Raw genomic sequence first — 22,375 nt, 5'->3', positions numbered from 1 at the left:
GCCAGGATTGACCTTAGGTCAAAATTGTAAATGACCCTTCACCTCAATGAGATCACGTGGTAGCAAAGGTTATCATTTCATTGCAAGCATATATCGGAGGCCACACTGAAGCAATCACTTGCATCAATATTACATTTCAAGAAACATTTTGTTGCTTAAGAATTGCTTTATTTGTCAAATTGTAAATAACGACAAACACTTCTGTAAACGCGCTCTAGGTGTTATTTTTAAGAAGCTAAACAAATTTACAGGTCAAACAAGTTCACCACTCTTGACATATACATACAAAAGCTTCAGTATAAAAGACATACTAAACAATTCAAATACAACTTTTATTTGCATTTAATATTCTAGTTTGGCCATATTAATCAGTTAAAAAGTGCTAACCTGTAACTGGACATTTGTATGCTCTAAGCATCATATAAATTCAGCAGGAGATAACTACAGCGACGATTGTTATGTTTTGAACAAGAAATAAAAGCACGGCACTGTGTATCTCTGAAAACCTCCACGTCTGTGCGTGTATCTGTGTCACCCGGTGTGTATCTCCAAGTCTCTATATGTGCACGTTTCTATGTCTGTGTGTATGTCCGTGTCTTTCTACGTATTTCCGTGTGTGTATTATATCCATGTCTCCCTGTGTCCATTTCCATGCGTGTGTATCTCTGACTCGATGCATGTGTACCCATGTCTGTGAGCAGTAACGCCGTGTCTCCGTGTATATTACCACGTCTCTGCGTGAATCTCAGCGTCTATGTTCATATCTCTGTGCGAGTCTCCACGGGACCATTTCTCAAGGTTGCTTGGGAAAGGTTTCATGGACTGTTTTCAAATTCACAATTTCTGTGACCACCATAACCTCCGTAGGCGATGCTATAGCCTTAGCAATAAACAATTCAAAGGTAAAATATGACAGTTCAGATTGTGAGTTGGTGAGGAGCAGTGAGGCTGTAAGGACTCTGCCAAAAGATTCTGAAGTTTAAGCGACCCCTCTAAATGGGTGGCCGACGCACATACTGGAAGTCTGTGTATGGCCATAGCAAAGTTTCTACACTGGCATAGACAGAGTCATGTTCAACAGTTGGCACAAATGTGTGTGGGAAGGTAGTGATGGCACCGATTAGCCCAAGTGTGGTGAGCATCAGTAAAAAGGCAGGTACGATTACTCTAAAGATTTTGTTACATGGCTTTACGTCACGGATACCATCGTGGATCTGTGGACTGCACACAAGCAAACGCGCACACACCCAATGGTTACACAACATCCTGTCAACCACGCAGTGTGGATTTACAGCTTTTTAGGTAAAGTACTTTCATTATGTTAAAGCCAATCCAACCAAATAAATATTATCGTGAAATATTATCGTAACTTCATAGTTCTACCATCATTGCAAGATTAATTTAAAAACCACAAAATACGTTGACCTTTTTCCCAATTTATTCCAATTGAGTTGGACACAATTTCGCACCTCCGATTAGCACGGTTGGCTACATAAGGTGCGAAAGAAGTTCAACATACATACTGCACAGACTAACACTACCCATAGACCCAACACTGCACCTCCGATTACCACAGTTGGGTACATAGAGTGCAAAAGAAGTTCAACATACATACATTTCACGCGACAAGGAATCAATTTGGAACTCTCGCACAACAATGTGGGTGCAGAAGAGGTTTTTAAACAGGATTTCTTCTTTTAAAAAAAATCCTATTTATCCTTACACAAGAGGGTAACGTGTTCCTACACACTGTTACGAGATTTGTGTTTGTGGCAGGACAGTCAAACTTATGTTTTAAATCATTGAGATAAAATTTTGGCAAATTAAGTGCAAAACCAAATTTTTATATTTTTTGTGCTGTTTCTATCGCCATGTATCTCTTGAGCTGAGACCATTAAGATGCTACATGTGAGAACCCAGGTTTACTATCCGTGGCAGAAACCCGGATTTAAATCCAGCATCTCAATTATACCGTCTCAGTGCTCGGACCTCTGAGCAACCTGAAAATCTCAAGCCTAAACTTTTTAAGACAAAGTCTACGATTTAAAATTTGTCCAATAGATGGCATGCCACTACCATGAAGCCAAACATGGGTATGTCTTTCAGTAATACATCTGCATAAGTGTTTATTAAATACTGTAAAACGTTAATGCAAATTAAGGCACTAATAAATACGATGAGTAGGGACATGTAAAATGCATTGGGGGGCTATTGATAAATGAAATAAGCTTCATGTAGAAATAGGCTACTTAAACGCAATACCCAGTTCGAACAAAAAGGTTACATGGGTTGAAATTGATTAAATTACAGATGCTAAGACTGAGATTTTGACAGGTTACATTTACAGCCGAGGCTGTCTTCTTAGGTGCAGTGCATGCAGATATTTACCTGTGGAGTGGAGTTGAATATATGGACATATTATCAAGTGTCACATTTAGCACGCTGGGTAACTCCATCACATCGCAACTGCTGCCACTGCAGCTTGTGAAGTTGCTGGAGATATCCACAAGGAATGTAGAGTGCTCTGATGTGTCTGAAAAGAACAGAATTATATTTGTTTAGAGACATTTAAATTGGGTGACACAAAAGTATGCTAAGATATAAAAATTGCAAGCTGCAGTACATTGTAAACAAAGCAAGCAATACAGTTTATTCTTAATATTAACTAATGTTATTGTACCTTGCATAGGTCTTAACATAAAATGACAAGTCATTGAAATTAATGAAAACGAAATTTGTCACTGACAGGAAATGAAGGTTTTGAAAATGTGAGCATCTAGTCTTCTTCTGGCCAATAGTACAACAAAATGTATTATGTTTATTTTGTATTATTTTATTATTTCCCTTCTACGTGACTTTACCGAAAGAACCAAGAAGATGAATCCCTGCAGTCACGAAAGCTTTAAATCGAAATTTAATATTTGCATATTTAGAATAAAACATTCGATAAATTTAAGTGAATGCTTACTGCAAACATCATTACTAGGTTGGCTGTGTTAGTAGGGCACACACGTGATACCCAGTGATGCTCCTGCCACTCTCGCCAGCACAACTGTCTTGCCAGCTCATTCTACATGTGTTACGGGAGTGACAGGATGCGTGAGAGGGCAGACTCCCGTCGCAAATTCGGCCCCCATATCGCTCTAGTTCACAGTGCCACTAACACCACCTGCTGTACAAAGAGGAATTAGGTTCAGATTTTACTGGTAGGAACCTCCTGGTTACACCAGCCCACAGGGGATTATTGTGTCCGTCCGTCGTGAAGGGAGGGGCTGGGTGGGGAGGGTGGGGAGAGGCTGGGTGGGGAGGGTGGGGAGGGGCTGGGTGGGGAGGGTGGGGAGGGGCTGGGTGGGGAGGGTGGGGGGTGGGAGGGGAGGGGCTGGTCACCCCGTGGTGCCCTTATAAAACTCAACATTTAACCGACTCACGCCGGCTTGTGCCCGCCCTCACAGTCGGCCATATTTGCGGAATACACCACGCCGCCGTTGACCCTGGCCATTGACCGAGCAACCCAACGTTCCTACCAGCTCGCTCCGCAAGAATGTGTTCTTTGATTTCAATTTACACAAAAGGTGCTCATGACCAGGATCATGTATTATGGGATGTCACGGTAGTACGGATGTAAATTGTTTAAGGATACACATATCATGAGGCACACCATACAGCTTTATCAATTCAAAATGGAAATGCTGAAAATACATAAAAAATGCACGGTACACAGAGTTACCAGTCTCTTTTCCAGGATCACCATCGGTTTGGGTAGAAACTGCCTGTTCAGCCTGAGTGGTAGTAGCCTGCACCGCTTCGTCTTGGCACGCACTCTTACATATCACGTCTGTGCCGGTCTCTGACAACCGTGCCTTCACATGAAGTCGATCAGCGTGGCTGTTAATCACATTATTCTCCAGCCGACAAATCTGTCACACACAAAAACCGTGGGCACAATACGCATATAGCTCTCAAATGTGTTCTCAGATTGTATGGTATGTTGCTCAGTGCGATGTCTGACTTTTGAGCTCCCGGCACATGGACCAAATCTGTCCGGTGATCTGTGTAGAAAACCTATATAGTACAATGGTCAGATCGTTAAGGCTACTGCATCTTTTCTGGATGGAGAAAACGTATTGGTATCCATGCATTGTTTTACCCATGGTGCAATTCATAATTACATGATACAATACATGGCCAATATTAAAATCATATAAAACGGATTCAAATTTGTAATGAAAAAAAACTACACTGCACCTTCTCTATAACACACTAATACACATGTTTTCTGGCAGTAAAGCAGTTAGTTTCAGTATAAGCTGGAACTAACTGTATAAGCTGACATTCAAATTAATTCTATCAACATTTTATCATCACGCAACATTTTACCATGCATACGGTGTCATGTCCACAGCATCTCCGTGTCAAGTATTAATTGGGCAAGAGGTCACCAGAAAAATACTGAATATGTGCCACACTTATCACTTCCTTCCTTCTGCCAGATCCTACAAGTGTTATATAGGCGACATTCTGCTTCCAAGTGTGCTGTTTGCCATATCCCACTTTCTGGTATGAGGCCTTTCCCTTGGCTGCTGACCCTGGGCGCCTGCATAAGTATCCCACCCAATGCAACCCCCACTTCCCGATTACTTCTAGAATAATAGGTTGTTTACCCTTTTATCTGGCAACAAAACTGACACCTTTTTACAAGCGATCATGCTTGCATTAACCACAATACCTGCGGTCAAAATGCAAACAAAAAACAGCACTCTGATAATGTATGCATTGTCCTGTTTTTTGTTTGCATTTTGACCACCGGTATTGTGGTTAATGCAAGCATGATCCCTTGTAAAAAGGTGTCAGCTTTGTTGCCAGATAAAAGGGTAAAAACCCTATTATCATATGTTGCTACTGGCAAAGGAGGTCTCATGATACTTCTAGAATATCTCCTTGACATGTTCTATTCAGAACTTACAAGTTGTTCACCCTATCCTGTCATAAAAAAAGATGTCTTAGCATCGTCAACATTCACATATACTTAAATGGCAGAAGATTATTTTCTGACCAATGCAATAGAACACATTTTTGTTGCGGTGCTGATTACACCAACCTCTCTTGTGTAAGACTGAACACTTAATAGGTGCATGCTTATATATTTATTACTGAGGGTTTATAGAGATAAAGCCTGTCTTCGCCAGGCGAAAGTTTTCAATAAATATAATTAATCTGACATGATTTGTTACAATTTGTATCTCCGATCAGACACTAACTACTCCAAAAATTGTCCTTTTCCGCAAAAAGCACAAAAATTGTTGACTTGATTCAACTGCTTATATTCAAAGAAGTACCCATCGAAAACCGCTCAATTTAAAGATTCCTGTAGTTGTTTTATTAGAAAGAAGAAATATGTATGAACTTAATACTCTATGAGGGGAAACTCCTAGATTTTACACTTTTCGAACTATTCAGATTTTAACATCATAAAATGTGTATTTTTTCATTAAAAACCGCTTTAATCCGAAATATCTCAAAAACAAGAAAAGATAGAACAATGGTTCTAGCTTTAATTTAATTGCTGTTTAACGCTCTATCAAACGAAAAAAAAAATCTTATATTTTTTACGGTTTCTAAATGATGCGCACACACACGTTTATAGGGCACTTAAAATTGAGTTTTCGGGGTATTAAAATGAAAAATCTCAGATTGTCAGAGTTTTCTTGTTATTTGTGTCCTAAAAGCTACCTATGTACCAAATTTCAGCTTCCTACCTTGTCGGGAAGTACCCTAGAGGTTTTTGAGACAGATTAAGGTTTTATTTATATAGATAAAGGATGAACGGAGGGTTGGCCAGCCTTGACCTCTCCACCCATAGCTCTCAGTCTAAATCTTACTCCCCAACTCAGTCAGTTTTCAAGCAATGCAAGTAGATTCACAAAGGCTCGCACAAGCTCTGTTTAGCCGGCACTACCACTGGCAGATGTTGATGTGCATACATAAATACATTGTTGAATAAACATCAGCAAAACAAGTGTGTTAATGATCAGGTCCATATGGGTCTTTCACCTCACTGCCCAATCGCCTGAAGGCCTAATTACTCCAGGTTCGACTGCGCTGCCCCCATCGCCTCATAGCTCCAGGTCCTATCACCAAGGCCACATTGCTCAGACTACTAATGTAGGCCTATCCATGGAAGAGGCAGTATCATCTTCAAATATATTACACATTGTTGCTTACCTTCTCAGCCTGTGTAATCTCCATGTCAATGGAATTGCACATCAGTATTGTTTGGGATAGGTCGGGGCTCTCACAATTGTTTTTAGTGTGCCTAAAACATACAACACAGGATACATCACACAAACAGATGGACTAAATAAAAGCACAGGAGTTGAAGAGTTTCTCAAAATAAGCAGCCATTTGAGTCAAACATTTTGCGGCAGACGTTCATTCATAAGTAAAGCATATTTACTGCTACCCGAAAGAGAAAACAGTTATGCTTTTCAAATCAGTAAATTAATAGAAACCTTCAACAACTAATGTATTATACATCTGGAAAGGTTTGATTATAGACCCTGTGGGTATGATTTCTCCGTGAGGAATACCTTACGGTTCCCCAAGCCCCAAGATCAAGTTAAAACTGGCAGAGACAAAGTCATGAGCTGGGAGGAAAGTGACTCGTGAGACACTTTCTGCAAATCACATTCTGCTCAAATCTTGGGTACATTTAGCTTCCGTTCCACCTGAAGGAATTGTAGGATGCAATGTATGGTCCACGACCAGTAACCAGTCCCAAATCAGAAGCACAGCACAGGAATTAAACTACCGTGTTGTCATGAGGAAAAGGTATTTTCTACATCAGTGTTCTTCACTATTTTATACTTTTGCTAATAAGACATCAGTGTGAGGGCCACCACAGATTTGAAACCATTGGGGTTTGACAGCATGATGGGGCGTTTTCACATTTGTGTAGTCGGGAGCCGCACGTCAGGGGCCGAACTAAAGGCCACCAGGCCTATGGGCCTTTCAATGAAGAACAATGATCTACATTGACATCTGGAGTTGATCAATCAAGTGCAAAACTGAATGACACACAAGTAGGAGTGTATGTAAGTGTGCGTCGAATAATAATAATGTTTAGCATTTTTGTTTTGCCATTCCACAATGTGTGGACTGGTTCCACAAAATGAGGAATTGTTCACAGGGGCAGTGCAGTTGTGCTGCTCATATATTCAGACACACACATAAGTCTGTACGAACTGGCATTTCTTAGCAACACAAGTAATATACTAGCAATTGAGAGATGTGTGATATCCTAAAAAAAAAAATTACTGTGAAATATTAATGGCCATGATTTGGTGGTTGCTTCATATCTCCTAAAATAGTCAATAAATTACAATCGTTGCAAAAACGATAAGCTAATAATCTCAACACCGAATCCCTTATTTTCTCAATAAGCCAGTACGATCCATTATTTTACATGTATTTAACTGGACTGACTAAAAGCAGGATCAGCATTGGTGTTAATGTGACGCTGATTTACTTGGAATGGACAAAGAGATGACAGCAGTGTACTTACATCGCTAGCTTCTCCTGCAAATCGAGGTTCTGTGCCTCAAGGCAGCTTTTACCAGCACGCAAACTCTACAGTGACAGACACATCCAGACACACAATCAAAATACTCGTAGAGTGATGGATGAATGAAACACAATGTCACTTAATCATCTGGTGCTGCAAAAATAGACACTCACATGGTGCTGCATTTTCATTAGTCGAATGGGTGTGAGGCATGTGTGTGGTGCTGTGCCTTGTAGAAAGTTGCATTGAATTAGAACAGGCATGGCTTACCTCAATGATGCAGTTGTATTCACTCACTGTTTCCACCATTTCCTTCAGGTGGTTGCTTCTTTGCTGAAAGTACATTTTTGCAAAACAACTTATCGTTTACGATGAACGCTTATGAACCATGGCCTGCTATTGGTCATTCGGCACAAGGTATTGCCACGGTAAATTACATTTTACTAAATAACGACAGACTTTCCACATGTGAACAAAGAATCAAAAGAACTGTATGGATTAAGACTGTCAAAGATCTGTCGATAACGACCAAATAACCTCGCTAAAATAATCCTCCTTAATAATGTAGCACATTGAAGGCAAGCATGGGATGAACGCGTACATATATGTGAACCTCCTAAGGCCAAAGGGCTGAACTAATAGATCGCAGTACAGCACATGGTGCTTAAATCCATCGTGCAAACCCTTTCGAGTACTTAGGATTTCTCCCATATGCAGAATGCGTTGAATGCTTTCCAACTAAGGTTAAAGCATTAATGCGTGAGCCCACCCTGTCTGTCTAAAATGGGGAGGGGGGGGGACAATAATGAATGTATCCTGTCAAAATTATCGAAGGGATGGTCAAATCTTGGAAGACAAAAATACAAGCACTTTTAAGGATTCACCGATTCACCTTTGCATTTGTGCCATAACGGCAGAAGCTCACACCTCCCCTTTCCCATGATGTCATCATTACACGTGACGTAATCATGACATCACAAGTCAGGCACAATGTGACATCTCTCAAAATGTAAAGCTATTATCAATAATCGGGGATTAAAACTCTGGTCACTCTGTTCATAGCACTGTGCATTAGTCACTGCAGCACCACCCCACCATGGTGGAGATACAGGGTGGTCCATACGTCTGGAATCATAGGGAAAAATAACTATTCATATGTTTTTGTTTCTGCAGGCCCAAGATGTCTCCAAGTAAGGAAGAACGAGTCCAGATAATTCTATTCATAGGAAACCGGAGTCCGAGGGAAGTCGCTGTTGAATTTAACAGACTGCATCCAGACCGTGAGCCAATAACACAGAGTTGTGTGAGTTTTGGGAAACGGGATCCATACAAGGTAAAACCACGCAGTGGACCTTCGAGGAGATCCACCGACGATGACCACAGCCACAGCGCATTATTCACGCATATAACCATTACCCCTGATACTATTTACCGTGTGCTTGCTGCCTGTGCATCTCGTCTGGAGTTGTGTATCGGGAACAATGGTGGACACATTGAGCACGTTCTGTTAATAAAAGCGTTATTATTGCCTTTTTTGTATTATTTTTCCTATGATTCCAGACTTATGAGACACCCTGTAGTGTAACAAAGTCAAATAGCCATGCGTTTAGTCAGAGATAAAACGACTCCATACAAACATAAGTATATGGTGTGTTGTGAATAAAAGTGTAAAATTTACCTCAAATACAAGGTTGTTTTTCTCAGCAGCGACTGCTTCCAACTCTTGAAGCTGTTTCTGTGAATGACAAAGGTATTATTTCATAGTAAATTTGTGTAGAAGTGACCTTGCCAAGCAGAGCATGGTAAATAAAATAATTTATATATATAAAAAATATATACATTGCTTGCAACAAGACTGCTCCACTGGTTTTAGCAACCATCAACAATTACTGTCCATAAAAACAAAAATACGGAAATACTTGATTTGAAGCTTTCGTGACTGCAGGAATCCATACTCTTTGGTTCTTTCGGTAAAGTCACGTAGGTATAAAATTAAATGAATCACGACTTCCGTGCCCTCGTCGAGAAGGCCGCTCTCCGAATTCACAGTTACATGCTAATTTATCACATTAACATCACTAGCCCCGGCCACTTCTTTATGTCCCTTGGGCTACACCCATTTCAAACCTTTTTAAACAGTCTGCCTCAGCAGCAGACCATGCTTTCCCACCTGATGACGGACGCTTGTGTTGCGCCCGAAGCATCGTGATTTATTTTATTTGATACCTACGTGACTTTACCGAAAGAACCAAAGAGTATGGATTCCTGCAGTCACGAAAGCTTCAAATCAAGATTGAACCGCCTCTACGGGGAGGGTTTCCACACATCTGTTAGAGCTTTTAACAGACTGCGAGACAAGAAGGCTCACCTGATCGAGTCGCTAACATTTCTCAAGAGATGCCGCGATAACAAGGTAATACCGATCGCATTTACACTCACATCTGCTGCTGTCACATTAACATAGCCACTTCCGTGCCCTCATCGAGGAGGCCGCTCTCCTATCTTACAGTTCATGCTAATTTCTCACATTAACATCACTAGCCCCGGCCACTTCTTTATGACCCTTGGGCTACACTAATTTCAAACCTTTTAAAACAGTCTGCCTCAGCAGCAGACCAATGTTTCCCACTTGATGACGGACGCTTGTATTGCGCCCGAAACGTCGTGATTTATTTGATACCTACGTGACTTTACCGAAAGAACCAAAGAGTATGTAAATACTGTAACATTTAATACATATTTTACAACTCAAGACTAGTTTTATAAACTCATCTCTCTACATCACACCATGAAAACTGTTTCTTTGACAACCTCTGCTAAAATCCGTAGCTCGTTACCCTCCTATGTATTCCTACCGTATTAACAACTGCAGGCAATAACAGAAAATAATTCAACACAAAGCAAAACAAGTTGACTACATATGTGATCACTTCAGATGCTGAAAAAGAGAATTGTCGTGTTGAGTGGCCTTTTCAGAATGTGGTTCTAAAGACATTATTCTAGTGGAGTTTCGGGTCATTTATATAAAGCCCATGACAACTTTTAATTGGGTATACATTAATGTCATTAAAAGTAAATGCCTGAATCTCCATGATATATTATTTTACTTACTTTGATATCTTCCATTGTTATTCCAGACTCAATTTCTTGTTTACCGAGAAAGTCATTTTCTGATCTTAGCTTCATGACCTAGTGAGGAATATGAAAACTGAAAATTAAACATTTCAAGGAATATATACTGGGGAAAAAATACATTATTTGGAAAGGTAGCTGATTAGTAGTTCAGGCACTACGCACAAAGCCAGCTCCTCTGAGATTGTAGAGTAATTCTGTAAAGTATGTTGGCAGGTGGCCACTGAGATCCTGAGATCGAATACAGGCAACCACTGGTGACTCAACTGGATTCTCCAGTGTATCAAGTTGATGTTAACATGGTAACTAATGACTTCCAAAAAAATAATTAAATGTCGTTTTTCCAGTTAATTTGGCAACTTTCCAGCTTTGAGAACCATTGCAAAAGTTCGTTCGCAATGCAAGAATGTCTCAAGAGAAGTTTGAGCAGGACGGTTCAGCACCCAGAAAATGGGAAAATAAAACACGAAAATAATCAAAACCGGTGCAAACCGTAGGGGTTTATATTTTCCAATGACGACATTTAAAAATAAAACACATAGGCTTTAAAATTATATTTTAAACTGCAAATATTATTGCCAATGTATTATAATTCATCGTTTGACAGCAGGATAGGTGGTGAATGGCACAAGATAAACAAATTAAAGTTAATAATAGTACTTGGCGTACGGTATTAAACCCATTAAAAAGACACCCACAGGATCAGTAGAAGACAACCACAGAAATTCAACGACTGCTACAGAATTTGTGGTCAATGTATGTAACCTCATCCTGAAGAGTAGTCATGTTGATAGTTAGCTGCAGGTTGTCTTTCTTCTGCAAAAGAGGAGTCAAGTTGAGAAACAGAATGAACACTGAAGGAACATTAAAAATCGATATTTGTTTTGGTTAATCAAAGTAGTCTTGTATATAAATACAAGCATATGCTGAACTTTTACGCACATGCTACAATTCATGAACACGCATGAATAAATATACTCAGACGCCGGAGCATAGACTGCCGTCACAAGTGATGTTAGCAAGCACAAATTACGGCGAGTAGAGTGGTATGGACAACACCATTCATTCCAATCTACTTATCTTTCCCAGTTCAGATGCTGACACATTTTAGACTGAGTTAACCTTCTCGATGCCCAGACCACTTGCCACTGGTGTTTAAATTCAGGGCTCATTATTAAACTCACGCAACGAAGGGCGAAGCATCAAGTCTAGGAGGGAGTGAGCAAATTAGTAACTATAAACTCAGAAGGGAGGAAATACTAAGAGGTTGCACCAAAGATTAGAAAAAAATACCACAACAATTCAAGAATAGCGATCCAAATTATTATCAGATATTAAATGGGACCAAATGCCAATATTTACCATGTCATTTTATTACAATGAGTGCCAAAATAGATGTAATTACATTATATTGCAACGGCCTTAGGAGATAACAGTGTGACAACAAAAATCGTGAGAACGCACAAGAGAGAGTGAAGCCCTGTGCTTACAAGTTGCTTGTTCAGGACGTTGCTATGGGCATGCTCCTCCTCCGCCTTAGCCAAGGCACGCTTTAGCTCATCGATTTCATCTTTGAGTGACTTATCTCGTTGCAACAGCACCTGTGAACTGGAAGCATAGTAGCCATGCAAACCCACATATAGAAGCGGTGGTGCACGTCGCGACCTCAGTTTGATTTCAGGCCATGGCCACTATCAGTGGCGAGTGACATCTGTAAGAGTCCAGCTCTCCTTCCGCGCCCACCCCCACTACTAAGGCGATGTGGTGAGGTCAACTACATGTCTGGCCGCCATTGCCTTCCCGTTGCTTATGCTGATACACCATACCATGCATTCTATTTAAGTAGTTGACCCAAGGAAGGTTACAGGCCAGACTGTGTCCAAATAATAATTTATATTCTTGTAGTGCGCACAACCAACTATCTAACGTGGATCACTGCAGCAGTTGTGTTGTAGCATTGCAGTAGCCAAAATGTCACCACTTTCCATTTTTATACACACACACACTTACATCCTGTGTTATAGATATAAATAGTTTTCAACCAAATTTTAGTTGAATTGTAATACATTCAATAGGTTCCTTGTGATGAAAAAAAAATCAGTTTCAGGCTCCTTTATGCTGGCTGACACTGCCTTTTTTTTTATCACATTAAATAACTGCACATATGCACACAATTACACAAAGCCATTGAAAAATGTACGAACCACCAACAGACCTAAGGTCACAAAATAATGCTTCTGTGGGTTATTTTGAAGTATTTAAAACACGCACCTGCGTAGCTGCATGCTGAGGGTGTCTATCTGTTCAACAAGCTTCGCATTGAGATCATCAGCCATTTCCCGCGAGCACTTCAACTTCATATTATCTTCCAAAAGCCGCATATGGGTGTGCTGAAGGTCCGCTATGCAGCTGATCAGATCTGATGTCTCTCTGTCACGCATGAACAAAAACGCAGAGCTTCATCAACTTCAACTTGAAATTACATACTGCTTTGCCCGCAGGTCTTGTTAACCACCACCACCTCCTCCTCCATATTCCACTGGTCTGGCTTAAAGCAGAATCAGAGCTGTAAATGTGAGCTATTAATTATGATTGTACTATTTTAATTTGTATGCTGTCAAAAATCAGTCTTTTACTCCAGTTGACGATTTAACTATCCCTGAAACGAAATGACTTGATCCCAGCTGCCTGGGTTTGTACAGTTTCATTTCTCCCAAAACAAATAGCACTCCTAATGAGCAGAACATTTCACTCGGTAAGAGTAATAATACACACAAACGGTGGTTTATAAACAAATGGCAGATAAAGATGCTGATAATCAACAGAGAACACCACATGATTCATTCTTGCTATTAAAACAGCACGCGGCCAATTCAAATTGAATCTCATGGGCAGCTCAAGATGTTTTGTGTAAAAAAAAAGAGAATCAGAATTATACTGTGTGGAGTTTTGACTTGCTTCGACTAGCACTATGCAATTGTACAACACAGTATAACCCAATATATTGTGGTCTGTTGCTGATGACTAGCTTGTGAGCATTACACATGCTGGGACATATCTCCGCATGGGTGGCCACCCCAGCACTCAAATCAAGGCCATCAGCAGCACTGGCACAGCGTCCGTCATGTGCATTAGACCTCTGAGTAGGCCTCGGCAAGGTAAGGTAAAAGTGTAAAAACAACGAGCCTACCTTTACCCTACCTTTTACCTTACCACAATACAATCACTATCCTACCTTATACCCTTTAGCAGGTAAGGTAAAAGGTAAAAAGCAACGAGCCTACCTTTTACCCTACCCTTTACCCTTACCCCTTGGCATGTCGACACCTTTACCCTTTTACCCGGTAAAAAGGGTACAATTACCTTACCTTGCCAAGGCCTACCTCTGAGCCAATCAGTCATCAGATTCATGCGTGTTTTTATGAAATGATATTTTGCCTGTCATTCAATCTCAAGCACTGCAGTCTCACTTACAAATCCATGCGGGAAATATCCCCACCCAGAGCCTCTAGACTTCCCACCGTTATACTCAGCATGCTGGCTTTCTGGCCTGCAAATAAAAAAACGTGTCATATTTGTGCCTCTCACAAAAAATACGTGACATTTTTTGTTCTCACAATCATGTATTGAAGATCACGAAATGGAATTACACATACACAAACATGAGATGATAAAGTAGAGCTATGGCTGTTAAGACCTATTTACAGTGTTTAAAAACATACACATAATATTGCATCCAGCTGGGAGGTGTGTGGGCAGAATGCTTGATTCAAATATCATAAAATCGCAAAGTAATCATGTTAGGGGTTGACTTGGCCCATCATTCCTCCAGGGTAGATAAATCCCCCAGAGTAGATAAACTATGCACCGCTGTGTAGGAAGTCAACAGCATAATCTTTTAGAGATACTGGCCCCACCATAAAAATGTGGAATTTACATTGGTAGCTCAGTGATGCCAATGAACATCAACACTTTGAGTAGGAAGCCACTTTGAATCATGTTAGACATATTTTTTCTGTAATCTGCATATAAAAAACATGGTTATTATAGATATCATAACTCCAAAGACTGGACCTTCACTTACTGGGCTCAGCCAAGACAGATTCTGGGACATCCAGAGGTTTCAGCTCATCCTGTGTCTCCACATCGTCCGCTCTGTAACGGAGATGTTTTAAAGACTAAATTAACATATATGTGCACTCACAATGTAAAAATATTGTTGTTTCATCATTCTTACAAATCTATTAATAACAATACTTGTTAACTCTTGTATTTTTTATGGCTTTCATTGTTCATAATTATTACTTATGCAAACAACTTCAAGTGTTGCCTTCCGAGCAAGGCTGCATTTCTTCTCTCAAGCTTTTGCCACGCAATACTGTTGGCATCAAGAGTTTGGACAAGTAAAACCTCACCACCTATACTTGATAAGAGTACGGGTTTTTTTCAATTGTGAAAACATTTTACATTGTTCCATGTGTTAAGACAAAAACATCGTACTTTTTGCGACAGTGTTCAATCCACTCGCACATTATCGCCTGATAGGTGTCCATGTCAATGGAAAGGTCTCTTCTCTCCGGGTCAAGCATGGTGTGGAGCTCTTGCAGCCCACTGTCCTCTGAACCACAGCTTATTGTGAGCTGCACAAACTCAATTATTTTTGCCACCGAAACATGACCTAATGGAACATTGCAGAGAAAATAATACGGTAGTTATATTTCTCATGGAATCGTCGAGAGAGCACATGCAACAAAGCTTAGCATGTCCACTTATTCACACAAGTCAAGTAACTTTAATTAAAATGTTTTTAAACAAATATTCTACATTCTTTCATTTGTCTGTCTGAAATGCCTGACTCGGCATTTCTTCTCTTAAATCTACATTCCATCCGTCTTCTTCATATGCATTCCCTCCTTCTGTCTTCTCCACTATTAGAGTATTTATAGAGTATTTATCTCCTGGACACTTTCATTCATTTTCCCCTTCGGCTTAAATGTTATCTTTCAGTATTACCCTCCCCGACTGGACATCTGTGAAAAAGAGCTTTATAGCTCTTCGAATTCCGCCAGTATAAATATTCTCCTTCTGATTCAGACAACACTGATAAAGTATCATTTCAGTCATCCTGAGAATGAAACATAGTATTTCTGCATTGTGATTTCAGTGCAAGTTCCAACACCACAGGACGGACACAACCAATCCAACATGATTCTATAACACTGTTAAATATCCACCAACAGAACTACACTTGCGTCATACCAGTACTCTCTGTGTCACAAGTCTTGAAGATGGTATTCAAGAGATTCTCCTCCGAAATGAAGCCAATTTCACTTGAGAGCACACTGACTTCAGACGATCCATCCAAACTCTCTGCAAACACAAACAAAAAACCACCAGTGTTATCATTAAAAGGAACTTTATAATAGGTATTACACTGTGAATATAATAGACGGGCTAATGTTGCACAACGATCCATTCAATTAAAAGAGAAATTGGATATTGACTGAAATGTATGGGGGACAAAATTCTATGATGCTTTGAAACCACTTGGACATTTAAATACGCTTGACATGAAGTTTCCCATTAGTTTTTCAAATATATACTATTGTTTAAAATGAAAAGAATGTAGGAAAATATGTATCAATTTAAGACAACATAATGGAAACATGGGAAGTCAAGGCACAACAGCCACTGTATGGTATCAGGAGTAATACGTCCACTATTCAATAAACTCTCAAGGAAGCCCATGCTGCAGATGAGTGATAATATATTGAGAAAACAATCCTTTCTGAAATAACCTAGTGATTTTTTTAGTTTGCTTCATATAAACATTTGAACATGCCTGTTTGAACACTGAGGAAAGTTTTCACGATAGGTACACACCAACACGCAACCCTATATATACATACAGTATTAAACACATTAAAGCGACTGAACTAACAGTGATATAAGCATTGAATATACAGTCCATTATAATCTAAATATTTAACAATGCCTTAAAACAAATGTTTGTAATTAATTGGCAATAAAACAATAAATTGCGGAAAAAAAATATCCACAAGTTGTGGTATGTGACTTGCATAAAACAGGCTGTAAATCTGACCTGATTTGGCAGGATTTTCAGGAGAAAAATACGAACCATCGAGGCTGACAACTGGGCTGCAGGCCTCCACCAGATGCTCTGGCTCAGGCCTCAGCATTCCCTCACAAAGACTACGCACCGTCGACGACTTTACTGAGTGCGAGAGCTGGCACACAGCGGGCCTGTCAACAGCTGCCGTGTCCTTGTCTTCTTCTTCCACCACTGGTGTAGAACAACCTTGCCTTTTTGGTAGCTGTACCATTTTGCTGTCCATGACGTGCATTGCACCATCAATTCGCCTGGAACTGGTGCTTGTCTCCACCGGGACATTTGGACTGGAGAAGACTATGAGGTCGCCTGTTGGATGTGACTCATCATTCCTGTGATAACGTTGGTAATTATGGCGTTGGGTGTAATTTGGACTGATGACCGGTGTACCCTGCATTCTCAGCAGAGACTCCAGGTTTCGCCGTACACTGCCTGGAATACAAAGAGTGCAGTAACCGTGAGCACAATTATAATGAAAATAAACCCATGGAGCTTGTTACAGTTGTGGATGTTATAAATGCACTAAACACAAAATACAATCTTACACTATGGCCAAGAGCTGGCCACGAATTTGGTTCTAAAAGAATAAACTTTACAATGACAATTTAAGTGCCAAAAATAACTGGGAACAAGATTCCTGTCTGGCAAGAAAACTCTATGAAACAATCCAAAATAAAATGTACATTTTCATTAGTCTTGATAAACCGTATAAGATATCTGCATATGTGAATACAAATACCTCCTTGGCATTCATAGTTGCGAGACTGGTACTTGGGGATGTGTGTGATGGGATTGCTTCCATGCTCTCGCAAGTTGATGGTGTTAATCTTCCGGCGGATGCTCTCCACTGGATTGTGTCTCTTGGCAATTTTACTTTCTTTTGACAAACCAGACATGTTTGCCGATTTAGAAGCTGCTCATAAAGGGTCCATTAGACACCTGGAATAACATACATTCCACAAATGGTAAATTCACAATTCATCACAACACAGTTACCATGGCTCCTGCAAACTTGAATACACACAAAAATAAAATATCGTTCGTTAAAAAGTACTCTATTTTCAAGACCCGAAACACGTTTGCCAGTAATTTTCATTAGAGACCCACACACAATCAGGGTGTGTGTGTCCCATTTTAAGGGCCCATTCATGTGGCAACATTTCAAGTGGTGCGTTGTTTAGCTATGCGTTTGCGTTACTGCCTGTACGGACCAATACCATGGGCACACAGATGAACGAAAATTAGGGCAAATACATATAATGTGAATATGAAGCAAAAAAAATGGTGATATTGCATTGGCAGCGTGCATAAGTAACAAACATTCCACACATTCGTCAATAACACTGCCCAAACAAGGACATTTTATATAGGAATTGTTGTACAATTGTTGAGCAGCGTATGAGAGGCAGCTTAATCCTGCACAACGCTTTGTACCATAATTCGCTGTGGACATAAACAACACAACATATAAGCAACGTGACTCCTTCAAATATCTGTCAAGCACGTTAAGAGCCGAGCTCACGTCTAACTTACACAAACACACAGTCGGTCACACAATCGAGGTTACTTCTGGTGGCATCTCCAACCCCAAAAGGGGCCATGAACAACAACATCGTGAGGTGGACCCTCTAACGAAGCGAACACACCACCCCAACTTAAGGCGTTAAGTGTACTGTACATATACCCGGGCCTATAGACACCGCACACACTTAGGTGTGTACAGGTTCAAGTTCATTTATTAGGTAGAGCCCTGTGAGCCATTCGGCTCTTGAATCGGGTGCAACCGCAACAAACAAAAACATGAACAAGAAAACATCTTAAAGTGAATATGTGACTAAGTGCAAACAGAAAATCCAAGAAAAGACAGCAATATATTGCAGAAAAAGCACCGTACACCAACGCTGTGTGCAAAAATCCCAGTGGGATGCAAGTCAAACAACAACCACAAGACAACTTAGATTAAGGCCATCAGTCTACCTCTGTACTACAACAAACAAACATGGCCAAACCAAAAAACTTTTCGAAATCACCAAAATAAATCCATGAAAGCAATGAAACAGTGATCATAGAAACTGTGACGGAATTTTCACAATAAATGACATAAACAACATGTACTACCAAAACCCTGCACTTCGGTCTACAAGCTACAGTACACAACTAGCTCTATCCACAGCTAGATACGTCTACAGTGCCGAGATCTTTATCACAACATACATATACGGAATTCGTTTCATTAGTATTACGGTCATTTAAAGTGTCAGCCCGCAGTGTTTGCATCATTTCAAAAGCGCTAAGCCTGCAACACAACAGTCTTGTGTGGGCACGGCCACCAATACTTCCCGTTGTACTCTACCGTCTATGCTCCCACGTCCACTGCTCCCCGCTACTGCCACTAAACAAGCGCGGAGTGAGCCAGGAGTGGTGAAGTATGGTCAACTGAGGGCCCACGAGCAGCAAGCAACGTGGGCACGTCTTCTTGGTTTTTTCGGTAAAGTCACGTAGAAGGGAAGTAATAAAGTAATAAAAATAAAACATAATAAAATAATTATCACGACGTTTCGGCCACAACGCAAGCAGCCGTCTTCAGGCGCTCTTCTTGCACCTCCAACGCAGCTTATATATAAGCTGCTAGCTTGGCAGTGTCTCATTCTTCACCTGAAGACGGCTGCTTGCGTTGTGGCCGAAACGTCGTGAGAATTATTTTATTATGTTTTATTTTTATTATTTTATTACTTCCCTACTACGTGACTTTACCGAAAAAACCAAGTAGATGAATCCCTGCAGTCACGAAAGCTTTAAATCGAAATTTAACGTGGGCACGGCTGGCTTGGAGAGTTGGGCCTCATCCAGCAGTCGAGAATTGACGATCATTTGGTTGGTAATGCTCATGCATAAGCAGCGTTGGGTGAAGTTTACTACACGTTTTATGTATATACAAGGTGGTTAAACGGTCTAAATCGTTACGGTTATATAGAGCTTACGAACAAGGGATTGTTTACTGAGCTAATGGAGTTTTTGATGTCAACGGGTGGTGTAGCAGTCACCACGGCACAATCACGTTAATATCCACCGCTCCAGGGTTAACACGAAATAAAATACCTCCTTAAACACACAAAAACATACATTTACAACGACGATTACTTTACCTGCAACGTTTCTCTGACCGCAAAACTCCCGCGAAACGCGCGGCCAATGATCGGGCCACACTACGACAGGGCGAAGCCCCGCCCATAACTCGAGTCATCATCAACCATCATCTGCCATCATCATAATCATTGATCATAATCATTGATCATCATTCATCATCATGCATCATCATAATTATCTTCCATCATCATCATTGATCATCACCTTCCATGATCATAATCATTGATTATAATCATTGATCATCATTCATCATTATCATCATCTTCCATCATCATACTCATTGATCATCATTATTGATCATCGTCCATCATCATTCATCATCATCATCATTATCTTCAATCATCATCATTGATCATCATCCATCATTATCCATCATCATCATCATTCATCATAATTCATTATCTTCCATCATCATCATTGATCATCATCATTATCATTGATCATCATCATTGATCATCATCATTGATCATCCATCATCATCCATCATCATAATCATTGATCATCATCGATCATCATCCATCATTATCCATCATTATCCATCAACATCATCAATCATCTTCCATCAACATCATCATCCATCATCATCGTCCATCATTGAAACCCTTTTATTTTGCCAGGTAAGACCCACTGAGTTATATAGCTCTTGTTCAGAAGCGGCCTGGCCACAAATGATAGCTTAACCTTCGTTAAGCTATCATCATCATCATCATGTGGAAATATATAGCAGCCAACTACTCTAAACGCGTGATGTTGATTCTAAATGTGGAGGGGAAAACCCGGACGACCTGGAGACAAATCCACGCCACCAAATATACAGCAGGCGTCAGAGTCGGGATCGAACCCATGACCTCTTGTATGCCAGGCGAGGTAGTTCACATCTCCTAGCCACCGTGGTGCCCAAAATATCATCGTTATCATCGGCCATGGTTATTCCACTGCTCTCACGATCACCACCTAGCACCTGAACTGATTCAATGTCAGTTGCTCCATCGCTCCACCAGATGAGTTCTATTCCTTGTCTGCCACTCCATTATTATTATTATTCCCCATCATCCATCCCTTAATCTAGCCGTGACGTACTCCTAACCAAGCCATACTTTACAATCCTTGTGTTTGAATGATGTCGTTAACCTACGCACGCACATTCTCTAATCCACACGTGTCCTCCTCCACTTGCACTCTAGATGCTCGGTGTATCAGGAGTGTTTAAATGTAAATAAATGCATCTGAGATTGGTGGGACACATGTAAAGACTATGGATTAATTATACTGTACGACACTGCCATTTCTGGTCGATTATAATCACTGTATCAATGATTATTATTTTATCATTACAGCTTATCTCATTATTTTGGAGGATATCTATACACCCCGTGAAGTATATTTTCCATGTTCAGTTTTCACTGCACCCAGTGTCGTAGTGACTGCATTATCAGCTCAGGCGGTGGCCCTAATATTTGAGTTGTCTCGCACGGTGGCACCTAGGCAATATAAATACATGTGAACCGCGTTTTAAATAAGTTCGTGTTCTTTTACACTGTTTAACACGTCGGCTTTCGCGACCAATATCATCCATAATACAGGTTTGTTTTAGGGTTAGATCGCGTAAATATATAAATGTGTCGTTAAACCCGCCACCACCCGACACAGCCAATTAGTAAGGTTTGTCACGTAAACAGAACATGCCAATTCGTTACTAGTACAGCACACCGGTGTGTTCGAGAGCAAATCTACAACACTCACAATCTTTAACACTGTTGTTGAAAACAAATCTCACGGAGGTTGTCAAGGGGGCCCCAAATCGTCGCTTTGGCCACCAGGTGGGGCCAAAGACACCTCGCCTGCCTGCCTGCCTGCCCCACGCTCGTTCCGCGAATGACGCCACGGGAAATCGACGACCACGATTCGGGGTCCCGATGTCATTGTGAAGACAACAACAGACATGAGCTGCGTGTTGCCATTGTGGGTATGTGGTGAATGTGGCGCCTCGAGTGGCTGCCTGGTGCACATTAAACAGCAACTACCTGCAACAGTGACAGACGTTCCAACGTCTTCATTAGTGCTGACCGTTGGATATTACTAAACATACAGTTTTGTTGTTGTTGTTGTAAATAACGGTAAGTTACCCAACTACATCTTGATTCGAATAAGCCGAGTTGACATTTCCCCACGTATGAGAAATCCAGTGATCTGCGTCTTAACGGCATGGATGTAAGGGTCCATGTCTGAGATATTCGTATGAAGTAAAGGCACTTAAGACCGGGTGATGTTGCCCACTAAGAACGAGACGTGAGTTTTGGTTATTTCCTGTGGGTAATTTGCTGATCTTGCATTGGTTTATACGTAACTAAATATACACTTGATGATGCCTTTCCACGGCTATGAAGCAGACGAACAAGCCATAC

The 22,375-nt window shown here is 40.6% G+C and overlaps 1 protein-coding gene across 3 annotated transcripts; it reads right to left on the bottom strand.

Moving 5' to 3' along the window:
- Positions 1-313: 313 nt before the first annotated feature.
- LOC133346993 (inositol 1,4,5-triphosphate receptor associated 2-like) lies at positions 314-22,122 on the bottom strand. 3 transcript variants are annotated; one of them, XM_061558859.1, is made up of 19 exons: positions 21,714-21,959; positions 19,970-20,080; positions 17,563-17,762; positions 16,797-17,255; positions 15,953-16,063; positions 15,194-15,371; positions 14,778-14,848; positions 14,168-14,243; positions 12,965-13,123; positions 12,184-12,301; positions 11,459-11,509; positions 10,673-10,750; positions 9,240-9,296; positions 7,832-7,894; positions 7,562-7,626; positions 6,223-6,313; positions 3,728-3,917; positions 2,389-2,533; positions 314-1,221 (listed from the first exon to the last, which is right to left on the bottom strand). In XM_061558859.1, exons 3-19 carry the CDS (start codon positions 17,717-17,719, stop codon positions 993-995), a joined length of 2,298 nt encoding a protein of 765 aa, XP_061414843.1. In that variant the 5' UTR covers positions 17,720-17,762; positions 19,970-20,080; positions 21,714-21,959; the 3' UTR covers positions 314-992. The 3 variants fall into 3 exon arrangements, with proteins under 3 accessions (XP_061414843.1, XP_061414844.1, XP_061414845.1); XM_061558860.1 differs by lacking the exons at positions 19,970-20,080; positions 21,714-21,959 and adding an exon at positions 21,995-22,122; XM_061558861.1 differs by lacking the exon at positions 19,970-20,080.
- Between the last annotated feature and the right edge of the window lie 253 nt (positions 22,123-22,375).

This window comes from Lethenteron reissneri, chromosome 25 (assembly GCF_015708825.2).
Source record: "Lethenteron reissneri isolate LAM-NWPU_2019-01 chromosome 25, ASM1570882v1, whole genome shotgun sequence".
Lineage (NCBI taxonomy): Eukaryota > Metazoa > Chordata > Hyperoartia > Petromyzontiformes > Petromyzontidae > Lethenteron > Lethenteron reissneri.
This window is presented reverse-complemented; position numbering and strand designations above follow the sequence as displayed.